This window comes from Candoia aspera, chromosome 6 (genome assembly GCF_035149785.1).
Source record: "Candoia aspera isolate rCanAsp1 chromosome 6, rCanAsp1.hap2, whole genome shotgun sequence".
Taxonomy (NCBI): Eukaryota; Metazoa; Chordata; class Lepidosauria; order Squamata; family Boidae; genus Candoia; species Candoia aspera.
Window position 1 is genome coordinate 6,883,788 of NC_086158.1, and position 12,121 is coordinate 6,895,908.

General features: G+C 49.0%; 1 protein-coding gene and 3 non-coding genes across 6 annotated transcripts in view; all 4 read right to left on the reverse strand.

The window, feature by feature from the left end:
* Positions 1 to 12,121, reverse strand: part of CLCN2 (chloride voltage-gated channel 2) — a 95,838-nt gene that overhangs the window by 38,688 nt on the left and 45,029 nt on the right. For all 3 annotated transcript variants that reach the window (XM_063306362.1, XM_063306361.1, XM_063306363.1), the window contains 3 exons: positions 9,296 to 9,429; positions 8,560 to 8,637; positions 6,361 to 6,439 (listed from right to left, as the gene is read on the reverse strand). In XM_063306362.1, coding sequence (XP_063162432.1) covers positions 6,361 to 6,439; positions 8,560 to 8,637; positions 9,296 to 9,429 — 291 coding nt within the window. The remainder of the gene's footprint in view (positions 1 to 6,360; positions 6,440 to 8,559; positions 8,638 to 9,295; positions 9,430 to 12,121) is intronic.
* On the reverse strand, positions 2,721 to 2,839 carry LOC134500583 (5S ribosomal RNA). The gene has a single exon (XR_010068267.1). It is a non-coding gene; the product is annotated as a 5S ribosomal RNA (ribosomal RNA).
* Positions 3,550 to 3,668, reverse strand: LOC134500560 (5S ribosomal RNA). The gene has a single exon (XR_010068245.1). It is a non-coding gene; the product is annotated as a 5S ribosomal RNA (ribosomal RNA).
* Positions 3,975 to 4,093, reverse strand: LOC134500566 (5S ribosomal RNA). Its single transcript, XR_010068251.1, has one exon. It is a non-coding gene; the product is annotated as a 5S ribosomal RNA (ribosomal RNA).

The window sequence follows — 12,121 nt, forward strand, 5'->3', positions numbered from 1 at the left end:
AGCACGAAAAATGAAGACAGCTGAGCTTTAAGGGAATTATTTTAAGCACACACCCCCCCTGAGATCCCCATTGGGCCAAAGACTCTTTGAGTGTTTGATGCTGATTTGCAAGGAAACACAAATATCAAAAGAAGGAAATAAGACTCTCATTCATTCTAAGGCATTCCTACTCTAAGGTAGCACCCCATCCCTGGCATGCAGCAACTCCCTTGAAAAATGAGTGATTTGGATTGCAGGAGAATGGCCGTGCAATAAATAAAGGAATCAATGAGGGGGACCCAACATCCCAATGTGCAAGCTGTGTACTCCTGGCTTAGAACTGGGGCAGGAACAAGAATGTCTTCCCATAATTACAGTCTTGGGGTCAGTGGTTCCACAGGCAAACTGTCCTTAATGTTCAGAAGGGTTCTTTTCCTCCCCTTTAACATTCAACCGGAATCTCCCTCCTCAAAGTTAAATGCAGTATAATTTATTGATTCCCTGTCCTGGGGGTGGGGGCGGCAACGGGAATGTACGTGAGTGTCTCTTGACCTTTGGTGTGACTTCCTTTAGTCTTCTTTTCTCCAGGCTCAGTGTGCTTCTGCTCCTTCAGCTGGTCTCCAAAGCACATCGTTTCTAGTCCTCGGATCACAGCCCTTTGCTGAAACTCCTCCGGTGCGTCTGAATCCTTCTTAAGTTGCAGTGTCCAGACCAGTGTTTTTCAACATGGCAACTTTAAGATGGGTGGATTTCACCTCCCAGAATTTTCCCAGCCAGCAAATGCTGGTTGGGGAAATCTTAAACTTGCTGAGGTTGAAAAACATTGGTCCAGACAACCTCTCCCAAGCTGCCCATCTTTTCAGGCTGCAGAGGAACACAGGCTCCAACGATACAACTTGGATGCATGGCTTATTTTGATAAAATGTGGTTACCCGAAGGACCGCCTCTTCCCCGCTACATGAAGCTACCCCACCCGATCGTGCAGAGAGGGCATGCTGCGGACCCTGTCTTTAAGACTTCATTTAATGGGGTCCAGGAAGTGGGCCTCCCACCCTGCGGAACACGCTGCCCCCGGAGGTGAGGCTAGCCCCGTTGCTCCTGGCCTTTCAGAAGAACTTGAAGACCTGGCTCTGCCACCTGGCCTGGGGCAGGGAGGAGAACAGTCATGCCTGGGGTTGGCTAGTGATTTGAAGCACCCCTTCCACGCAAAGACTGAACGAGATCACAGCCATCTGGACTTTACTCTTATTTATATTATTAATTATATGTAATTTTATAAGGCATTTTATACATTTATCGTTTTAGGGATTTTGTTGTTTATTCGTTCAGTCGCTTCCAACTCTTTGTGACTGCATGGACCAGCCCACTCCAGAGCTTCCTGTTGGTTGTCAACACCCCCAGCTCCCCCAGGGACGAGTCCGTCACCTCTAGAATATCATCCATCCATCCACCTTGCCCTTGGTCGGTCCCTCTTCCTTTTGCCCTCCACTCTCCCTAGCATCAGCATCTTCTCCAGGGTGTCCTGTCTTCTCATTATGTGGCCAAAGTATTTCAGTTTTGCCTTTAATATTTGTTGTAAACCACCCAGAATCCATCCAGTGGGAGGAGATGGGTGGTGACAAATTAGATAGATAGATAGATAGATAGATAGATAGATAGATAGATAGATAGATAGATAAAGTACCAACAGCCTTGAGACCCAGCAAAGAGTTTGAACTCTTCTACTTTCTCTCTTTCTTAGAGGCCGAGAGGAAAGGTTTCCACACCATTTGCCTTAAATTATAGCAAGGCAAAGGCAGATATAAATATGTTATGGAAAGTGGCTATTATTTAAAATAGCTTTGTTCTGTTGGCTGTCTCTGTTGCAAAGGGCCTCTCCCTCCTTCCCATTGCAGACGCTTAATGTTCTAGCTGCTGATCTAAATATTATGACAGTCCCACGGCGCAAGTAATGTTTTGGGAATCCGTAACAAAGACATTATTTTCTCACGACTTAATGGAGGAAGGAGATTATTTCTTGGCAACGTTCACATTGCCTGAAATCAAAATCCACAGAGTCACTCTGCCACTGTTATCAGTGAATGCAACTGCACAGGGATGGATTTGAAAGAATAAAGCAATCCACTTTTCCAGAAAGAAATCTGTCTTGGGAGCAGCGTGTCCTGACTCTGCTTTTGTTAGCATCAAAAGACAGCAGGGACACCCCTTCCTGCCCCACACAGCTTCCTCTGCCCTCCATAACCCTTTTCCCACCTTTTAAAAAATCCAATGGTAATTTTATAAAATACTTTACAAGCTTTTGGAAGCATGCACACTATTTTGCAGAAGTGCGTTAGCTTCAGAAAGTTATTATCTTCACAGGAAGTTGAGATTCCTCCCTATTCTTCTCATTATATTTATTATAGGCATTTTTTTTTAATCCTTGTCCCACAATATTCCTATTTATTTTCTTGCTCCATCACAACTGTTCCTCAAAAATAGAAGTGCCAGAGCAGTGATTAAAATGTTAATCCCAGAGTGCCCCACGTTCAAATCCCCATTCAATCACTTGGTGTCCAAGGGCTGCATTCACAGAAAATGGTTAACTTTGTTTCAGAATTAGGCCATATTTGAGTTAATGCACACTGCACTGAAGCACCACCTAAGTAAAGCACTGACATGGTGTGCCACAGGCACATTCTGACATATAGAGCAAGGACAACATGAATCAGTCTTAGCTATGTGTACAGCCGGGGCGCAAAAGTCTACAGCACCCGGTATTCCCAGGCGGTCTCCCATCCAAGTACTAACCAGGCCTGACCCTGCTTAGCTTCCGAGATCAGACGAGATCGGGCGTTTTCAGGGTAGTATGGCCGTAGACGTTTAATGCCTTGCTTGCCGCTGCCTTTAAGCAGGCTACGGCACCACCAGCATGGTCTCCATAACCTGCCCGCACAGACCATCGTCCCCTGCCACCAGGCCCTTCATTCCTCTTGCTGCTGCTGCTGCTGCAGCTAACGCCGCTGCGACGCGCTGCCCTGCAAAAGCCTGTCCGCCGAGTCTGATCCAGCAGGCCGGAGTGGGAAACGCAGCCTACCTCGCCTGCACCGCAATCCGCGGCAAAAGCCACGGCGCAGCTGAGAGGGAGGGAGACGAGGAGGGGACGGGCCGGGACGCAAAAGGGGCACAAAAGCCTACAGCACCCGGTATTGCCAGGCGGTCTCCCATCCAAGTACTAACTGGGCCTGACCCTGCTTAGCTTCGTCTTTCAGCTGCCTCTCGAGGCCCACCTGCTCCGCCGCCGACCCAGTGACGAGCGGGACTACAGCCCGGACCACCATCCCCTGCCACCAGGCCCACCATTCCTTCTCTCGCTGCTCCTGCTGCTGACTCATTGAGCTTCTAGCACACGCCGCCCTGCGGAGCCAGGCCACCCCTCTGGCCGAGGCGACGCAGAAGCGTGGCCCCCGAGCCGCACCCAGCGGGCCGCGGGCGGCAAGTGCAGCCGCGCCTGCCCTGCGCCGAGCCGCCGTGGGCAGCAAAAGCCAGGGCGGAGGCCCGCGGGGGGCGGAGCGAGAGGCGGGGCGCAAAAGCCTACAGCACCCGGTATTCCCAGGCGGTCTCCCATCCAAGTACTAACCAGGCCTGACCCTGCTTAGCTTCCGAGATCAGACGAGATCGGGCGTTTTCAGGGTAGTATGGCCGTAGGCATTTAATGCCTTGCTTGCCGCTGCCTTTAAGCAGGCTACGGCACCACCAGCACGGTCTCCATAACCCGCCCGCACAGACCATCGTCCCCTGCCACCAGGCCCTTCGTCCCTCTTGCTGCTGCTGCAGCTAACGCCGCTGCGACGCGCTGCCCTGCAAAAGCCTGTCCGCCGAGTCTGATCCAGCAGGCCGGAGTGGGAAACGCAGCCTACCTCGCCTGCACCCGCAATCCGCGGCAAAAGCCACGGCGCAGCCGAGAGGGAGGGAGACGGGGAGGGGGCGGGCCGGGGCGCAAAAGGGGCAACAAAAGCCTACAGCACCCGGTATTCCCAGGCGGTCTCCCATCCAAGTACTAACCGGGCCTGACCCTGCTTAGCTTCCGAGATCAGACGAGATCGGGCGTTTTCAGGGTAGTATGGCCGTAGACGACATAGTGGCGCCTTCCTGCTGCTTTGAAGCTGCCTCTCGGTTAAACTGATAATTACACCAACCTCCCCAATGATGGACTAGAGCTTCACTTTGAAGAGAGGCATCCTCCCCCAGATGGTCCATGAAAATGAAACTTCTCTCTCCTGACTATGCTTTCGCCTCACCTTTCCCCATTTTGGGGTACTGGGGCCTGAATTCACATGTTTTGCTAAACCTTGCACAAAACAGGTGGAGCTAATGAGCAAAGAGAGTTCAGACAAAAGTGGGCGAGGAGAAGACGTGCTGCGTGATGTGTTAATTTGCCCCTGGGTGCAGACTTCAAGGGTTATAATAACCGGCTTCCTCTTAAAAGAAAGTTGCTTCCGGGAAGCCCGTTCACGGAGGTGTTGCAGAACTCCAAACACAGAGCAGGGCCATTGCTCAAGCCCCATCTGGCTTGAGATGAGCTTGGCCTCCCACTTCATCCTTGGCATGCAGCCTTCAGGGTGGCAGTGTGCATTTTATTTATATAAAGGCAGGTGCATTGGCAGTGAGGACGTCAGGTTGTGCAGGAGGATGTGCCTGGATCAGCACAAGAAGAATGCATGCAAGATTTTGGCTGAAGTTGGAGGTGGGATCTCCCCAGGCTTATGCACCACCCTGGGGAACTGCCTAAGGGGATCCAGAAATGCTTGGGATCAACCTTCTCCTATTCCAACGTTTCCCCTTCCCCTTCCCACACGGTGCCAAGGGCCAAAGGAGAAATCCCCTTCTCTTCAGCCAGGCTTGGCAGCTCTTCCAAATGCCAATCAACCCTGGCTGAGCCAAGGAGAGGCTGCTTCTGAGCACAGGCAGAGTGCTGTTCCCCCTGGACCGCCTCTAGCCGGTCCCTAGCAATCTAGTAGGGAGCAAGCACTCTGTGGAAATTAACATCAGCAAAGTTGCGTCTTACAAGAGAAGCAGAATCTTGGGGCCTGGAAGCAGCTAAAGATGGTTTCTCTTGCTGGTAGGCTGAGAATGCCGGGTACGAATGTTGTCTCTGAAGGTCTCCAAATGTTCCCACCAGATTACAGAATACAAGAGTGCATTGGAATCATATTAGCTAGATCAAGCTCGATTTTGATTAAAGGTACATGTCAATGAAATGAAAAATCCATGTAGTTTTTATCCTGGCCCCAGCTGCTGTAATTCTGGGCTCCTGCCCCTTATTTGGCACTCCAATGTCAAGTGTGCCCTCGGTATGAAAAAGATAGAAACTCACAGCCTGCCTTACACCACTCCCACCCACAGCTATGCAACAGAACCCTGGAAAGGACCCTTGATGCTTTTATCCCTTTAGATCAGGATAAAGGTTTGGGAACAAAGGAATGATGATTCATTTATTAACAGACTAGGAGAGGGCAGTAGGGTAGCTCAGAAAACTAGCCAGGCTGGCCCACAGATCTGGGATTGTCTTTTTTTCTTCTTCCATCCAAAAAAGAACCAGATCTGACCAATAAGCTTTTTGAGATAGGCTGACACCATTCCACCCTTTCTTTTGGCTGATGACACAAAGTCCTACAGCAGTGTTTCCCAACCTTAGCAACTTTAAGATGTGTGGATTTCAACTCCCAGAATTCCTCAGCCAGCATAGCTGGCTGGGGAATTCTGGGAGTTGAAGTCCACACATCTTAAAGTTGCTAAGGTTGGGAAACAATGTCCTAGAGAGACCCAGGAAAAAAAAAGGGGGGGGTTTCTAGGAATAACACCTCTACCTACAATTGTCTTTTCAAACCCTTCTCCCCCACCCCATGGGCACCTAGGGGACAGATGAGGGTAACACGGGGTAGTATGCATGAGCCCTCCCTGATTCCATCCATAATGGTACCAACTTTGGCTACTTCAGGCTTTTTTAAGACAACATGTTTAGAAGAAATGGCTGTAAGTGACAGTGCCCCACACCTTGGGTTGAATGCTTCTCTGGGGGAAGCACAAGTCTGTGGTCTGAACAATCCAGAGGAAGGCCCTTTGCACAGCAAAAATCATGGTCACGGAATGCCATTTCTCCAACTTCTGATTTTTCAAACTGGAAGCAGCTCAACTCTCTGCGAGAGTTTCCCAACGCATTTTGGGAAAGCATCAGGAACGGAAATTAACATCCCCATTCATGCTGCAGGTTCAGACTTACCCCATTTCTTGCTAAAATTCATACAGAAGCCCACCCTGGGACAGAGCAGGCAGTAGCCAGGAGAGCTTTTGGACGATGGCAGGGACCAGCCACGGGAAAGTTCGCGAAGGAAGCCTTACCGCCAATGGGAGCCGCGAAGCAGCACCCGACGCCCACCGCACAAGCCGCGGCCAGCATCTCAATATTGCGGGATTCATTCTGCAAGAGAGAGAGAGATTGAGGAGGGGTGGGTGCTGGCAGGAGACTCTTTGTCTCAGATCTCATGTGCAAAGAGGCTCCAGTGTGAACCCTCGGCTTTTTCCTTTTAAAACATTCAAATATAGTTTAGCTTTGGAGAAAGTTGGGGGTGTGTACCATTGGTAGGCTGACCATATTTCCTTGAGACAAAAACAGGACATTGGGATGGCCAAACGGGGCAGGGATGGGCGATGGGCTGGATCAGCAGGCAGGAACTTCTCCGGTTTTCTCAGGCTGGGAATCTTCGGATTCCTTCGTTTGCCAGAGGCAAGGCAAGGCTGGGCTGGAGAGTCTAGTAAACAGTTGTCCCCAACAAGCTGTTCCTCCTCTGGCTGTGCTTTTACGTTCTTTTCTTCCTGCCATTTCAAGGCAGGAGCCAATCGGCTTGCCCTTTGATCACCACCTATCAGCCGATCCTGTTTTTTTCTTTTTAGCTTTCCTGCCGGGTTGAGCTCTGCGGCTTTTTTCCCGCCACTTCTGCTGAGCTCCCCCTCCTTCCACTCAAAGTCAGACTGCGTTCTGACAGGTTTGCGGGAACTTTCAAATTTTAAAGTAAGGTTTTTAAGAAAATGGGACAAAATGGACATTTATATTAAAATGACGGGGCAGTCTGGAAATGTTAAAAAAAACGGGACTGTCCCTTTCAAAACAGGATGTATGGTCAGCCTAACCATTGGAGAGGGGGGTTAGATTAGCTTATTATTGATTAGCCATTAGGCCATATCTAAGTACAGAATATAAAACACAGAACCTTAATAGGTCCGTATGTAAAAATAGAATAAAAGAAACCAATTAAGTAAGAAAAGGAATAAAAATGCAAATCATATTTCTGTATCACCCCTACAGTTTACCCCAATCAGACTCACATATGCAGATCTCAACTTTACCGTTTTGTTCAAATAAAGGGCCATGTTCTATGTAATTTTTCAGTTCTGACCGCACACGAAATATGTTGTTTTAGTATAGGGATCCCAATAGTTGGTTCCTCTAACGTGTGGTCCTAGATATTGAACCCTCTCTTCCTTATACAACTGACATTCAAATAATATGTGCGTTCTGCCTTCTACCTCTGGAGCTCTGCGAATACAAGTACGTGCATTATAAGGGACTTGGTTAAACCTTCCATATTTAACCGTTGTGTCCAGTTGCTCGAATCTTGCTCAAGGAGGCAGGGGACGGTGAAAAGGATGAGTAGGAGCTTTAAAAGCTGGAAATCGCAGGGACCGGTACACGTGATGGGTGAGTAACAGTGGAGGGTTGCACCAAGGGAAATGATCAGCTAGCTCCAGGTGCGAGGCGCAATTCAACCAACAGACACTCATCCTGAGCCAGTCCCATTCCATTCTCCAGAGGTCTAGCAACCCATTCTGCTGAGATCCCTCTGTGCAAAGGGAGGAGGGGATGACAGAGTTTCTTGAGATTTAAGCTGTAAAGGCGACTGCAGTGAAAGGGGAAGCATCCAACAGCAGCCACGGAAAGACGGTCTTCTCATGGCACCCCTGCTCCTGCCCATCACGTGGAGGGCAAAGCTGCTGTGCAGAGCACAAACACCTCATCCCTTATTAGGAATCCTTCTCCAGCTCTTACCTCCCAGCTCTCCTGGCCCTTCTCAGCTTCCAACGTATATTTTTATCCATAAGTTCTAAAAACAGACTTTCCTAGGCTGGCCCCTTCCCAATAGCTTAGACTACAATTCCCATTATTCTCAGTCAGCCTGGACTTGGAGCCTGGGGTAATGATAGCTGGGCAAGAGATTTCCAGAATGGATGAAGTCAGGAATCTGATCATAATACAAGAATAATGTAACAACAACAAGACAACAACAGCACTTTTCCTAAGAGATCAAGAGTGCCTGCAGGAGTTTTTGCAACAACCATAAAGCAGACCTGGATTATTATCCTCAAATTATAACTCCTAGGACTGAGGCTAGGGGAAAACAACCGAGGATACGAACTGAACTCCAGCTTGTTGTGTTTAACCCACAGTCTGGTGTTTTCCGGCCACCTCGCTCCACCCAGTCCCCGTTCTTCCATTCTCAGAGCCCATGTTCTCACCTTCCAGCCTCATCTGCAGATACTCACCTCGTAGATGCCCCCAAAGACCGAAAGAAACTTGCTGAGGAGAGCTGCACACATGCTGGCTATGTGGACAAAGGGGCCCTGCACAGGAAAAGGAGGAAGTGGTTAGCCACATCGGCAGACACTCTCAAATGTCTGCAGTGTGCCCAGCTATGGATGCCGTAAAGGGCTGTGAGAATAACCTTGAGGAAGAGGAGGGAGAGCTGCAGGCTCAGAGTCATCACATCCAACCCTCTGCAGGATTCACTGCACTGTCCTTGATAGATGACTCTCCTGCCTCTGTCTTAAAACCTCCAGTGAAGGGAGGAATAACCACTCCAGGAAGTAAGCTATTCCACTGATTGGCAGCTCTTCCTGTCAAGAAGTTCTTCTTAATACCTAATCCAGTGTTTCTCAACCTTGGCAACTTTAAGACGTGCAGACCTCAACTCCCAGAATTCCCCAGCCTGGCTGGGGAATTCTGGGAGTTGAAGTCTGCACGTCTTAAAGTTGCCAAGGTTGAGAAACACTGCCCTAATCTCTATCTACATCCATGAAGTGTCATCCCATTAGCTTGAGTCTTTACCCCCAGAGAATAAGCCTGAACCCTTTTCAGAACTTGAAGGCAGTGATCACGATCCCTCTCAAACTTATCTTCTGCAAGCTAAACACAGCTGCGTCTTTTCACTGCTCCTTGGTTTCCAGCCCCTTCTCCGTCTTGGTAGCCCTTCTCCGATCACAGCCTCCGAGGCCCCCTCACCTCTTTGCCCAAAGGCATCCCGCTGCCCAGTGCACAGGTCAGTCCAATCACTTTGGCCACAAAGGTCTTCAGGGTGAGATATTCCTTCAGCACCACCCCACGCAGAATAGTTTTCATTTCGGGGATGCCTGAGCCTGCAGAGAGAGAGAGAGAGAATGAGGATAAGGGGAGAAAAGAAGAACCAGCTGCTTCATTCAAGGACAGCCTTCCCACAACACATTTACCCAGGTCAGGGAAAGACCTAGTGCCTGCACTCACACAGGGTGCTACGCTCAGTTACATGTAGTTTTGTTTAAGATTTGCAAAGTTTTCTTATTAGTTAGTAGAAGACATTTTCTTAATGAATACTGTTCATCCTTCACTCCTTTCTCTGTGGAGCTGCTTATCTCCCCCCCCCCCCCATGGAACTTCCTCTCAAGGGTTTAGATTTAGAGGTAAATGCTTCCTTCCCCCTGTCAGCTTCATGTAAAGCACAGTCATTCAATTTGGTAGGGTAAATAATCTGATTAGGCTGACTCTCAGTAAATTTCACGAAGGGTTCTTTTAGGGAGTCAACTTGATCTGTAATCGTAGTCCGCAAGTCAAAAATTGAAAGGTCTGTGCAGTCAGTAGGCTATGCCTAGTTATACATGTAACTTGCTATTGTTTTTATGCCTCAGCCTTAAGTTGCACAAACCCAGCTCAGTTAGTTCCTTTATGGCTTGGTGTATTGTGCCAGCCAGAAAATGAGCTGATGCAGTAACCGAGTTAGGCAGGCCATGTGAACACGCCGTTCTTTGCAAGGAGAGGAGCCAGATTCAGATTCCCCTTGCAATGCCAAAAGAGGTGAGGAGGCTGAAGTGCCCAGAGCTGAGCCATCCTTCTTTGGGAAAGTGGATCGTCGTCGTCATCGTCACCATCACCATCACCATCACCATCACCATCACCATCACCATCACCATCACCATCTTATCCAGTACTGCTCAAGCTCTTTCAGGTGCATTATGAGGATGAAAACAAGGGTAGCTGGCCTTTCTTTGGATCTGCATATTGTACCCTTAGTAAAGGTAAAGGTTTCCCTTGACATTAAGTCCAGTCGTGTCCGACTCTAGGGGGCGGTGCTCATCTCCCTTTCAAAGCTGAAGAGCCAGCGTTTGTCCGTAGACACTTCCGTGGTCATGTGGCCCGCATGACTACACGGAACGCCGTTACCTGCCCGCCGAAGCGGTACCTATTAATCTACTCACACTGGCATGTTTTCGAACTGCTAGGTTGGCAGGAGCTGGGACTAGCAACGGGAGCTCACCCCGTCACGCAGATTTGAACCGCCAACCTTCTGATCAGCAAGCTCAGCAGCTCAGTGGTTTAACCCGCAGCGCTACCGCGTCCCTTAGTTAAAGAAAAAACCACCTTCAGAAGCCTGTCTGGCGATGCAGAGACATGGATGAATAGTGCCGAAAATGTCTGGCCCATTTCTTTGTATTCTGGGTGATGACTCTAAGCCAGCCTTTCTCAACCTTTTGACCCTGGAGGAACCCTTGAAATATTTTTCAGGCCTCAGGGAACCCCTGCCCATTCAGGCTCAAATAGCGGCCAGAAGTTATAGAATTATTATATTCGTTTTACGTGCAGGCCTGTCTACATGCATTAACAGTGTTCTTAAACTAAAAAAAAAGAATGAAACTTGCCTCTTTAATGTGAAGTTGCCCAATTTTGAAATAATTTTTTAAATAAATTGTGATCTCCCAGGGAACCATGGGGCTACCCTTGAAGAGTATCCGGAAGCTTCAGCTGGTCCAAAATGCAGCCGTGCGGGCTATTTGTGGTGCCCCTAGAAGGGCGCATATAACACCTTTGCTACATGAGATGCACTGGGTACCAGTTTGCTTCTGGGTCCAATTCAAGGTTTTGGTTATCACCTTTAAAGCCCTACATGGCATGGGGCCAGGCTACCTGAGGGACTGTCACCCTCATCACATCTACCCGCCCCACCCGATCAGGCAGGGAGGGCATGCTGAGGACCCCGTCGGTAAGAGAATTCCATCTGGCGGGGTCCAGGAGGCGGGTCTTCTCTGCAGTAGCTCCCGTCCTGTGGAACATGCTGCCCCCGGAGGTGAGGCTAGCCCCATCGCTCCTGGCCTTTTGGAGAAACTTGAAGACCTGGCTCTGCCAGCTGGCCTGGGGCAGAGAGGAGAGGAGTCATACCTGGGGTTGGCTAGTGCCTTGAAGCACCCCTTCCATGTGAAGACTGAATGAGATATAGCCATCTGGACTTTATTTTTATCTATATTATCAATAATTTGTAATTTTATAATGTATTTTATATATTTATTGGTTTATTGAGGATTTTGTTGTAAACTGCCCAGAGTCCCTCCAGTGGGAGGAGATGGGCGGTGACAAACTGGATAAATAAATAAATAAATAAACCCCAGTGACTTCTCGCAGAACCCTAGGGTGCCACAGAACCCTGGTGGAGAAACCCTGTTCTAAGCAGAGGTGGTGTCATGAGTACTGATGGCGAGCAGGAGGGGGCCTCTATCCAGGGGGGAAAACACATGTGTAGTACTGAGGAATTAAGCAGCCATTCAAAGAGACACAGATCAGACCCGCCTTGACTTTTGGGGTTTATCTGTCTGGGTTTTTCCCACACTTCTTCAGTTTGTTAGGATTGATGTCCTAAGAGTCATAAATCACGCTGAGACGAGGAGTAGGTCTCTAGTGTTTATTACTGCTACATAAAACAGAATCCTAACAAACTGAAGAAGCGTGGGAAAAACCCAGACAGATAAACCCCAAAAGTCAAGGCGGGTCTGATCTGTGTCTCTTTGAATGGCTGCTTAATTCCTC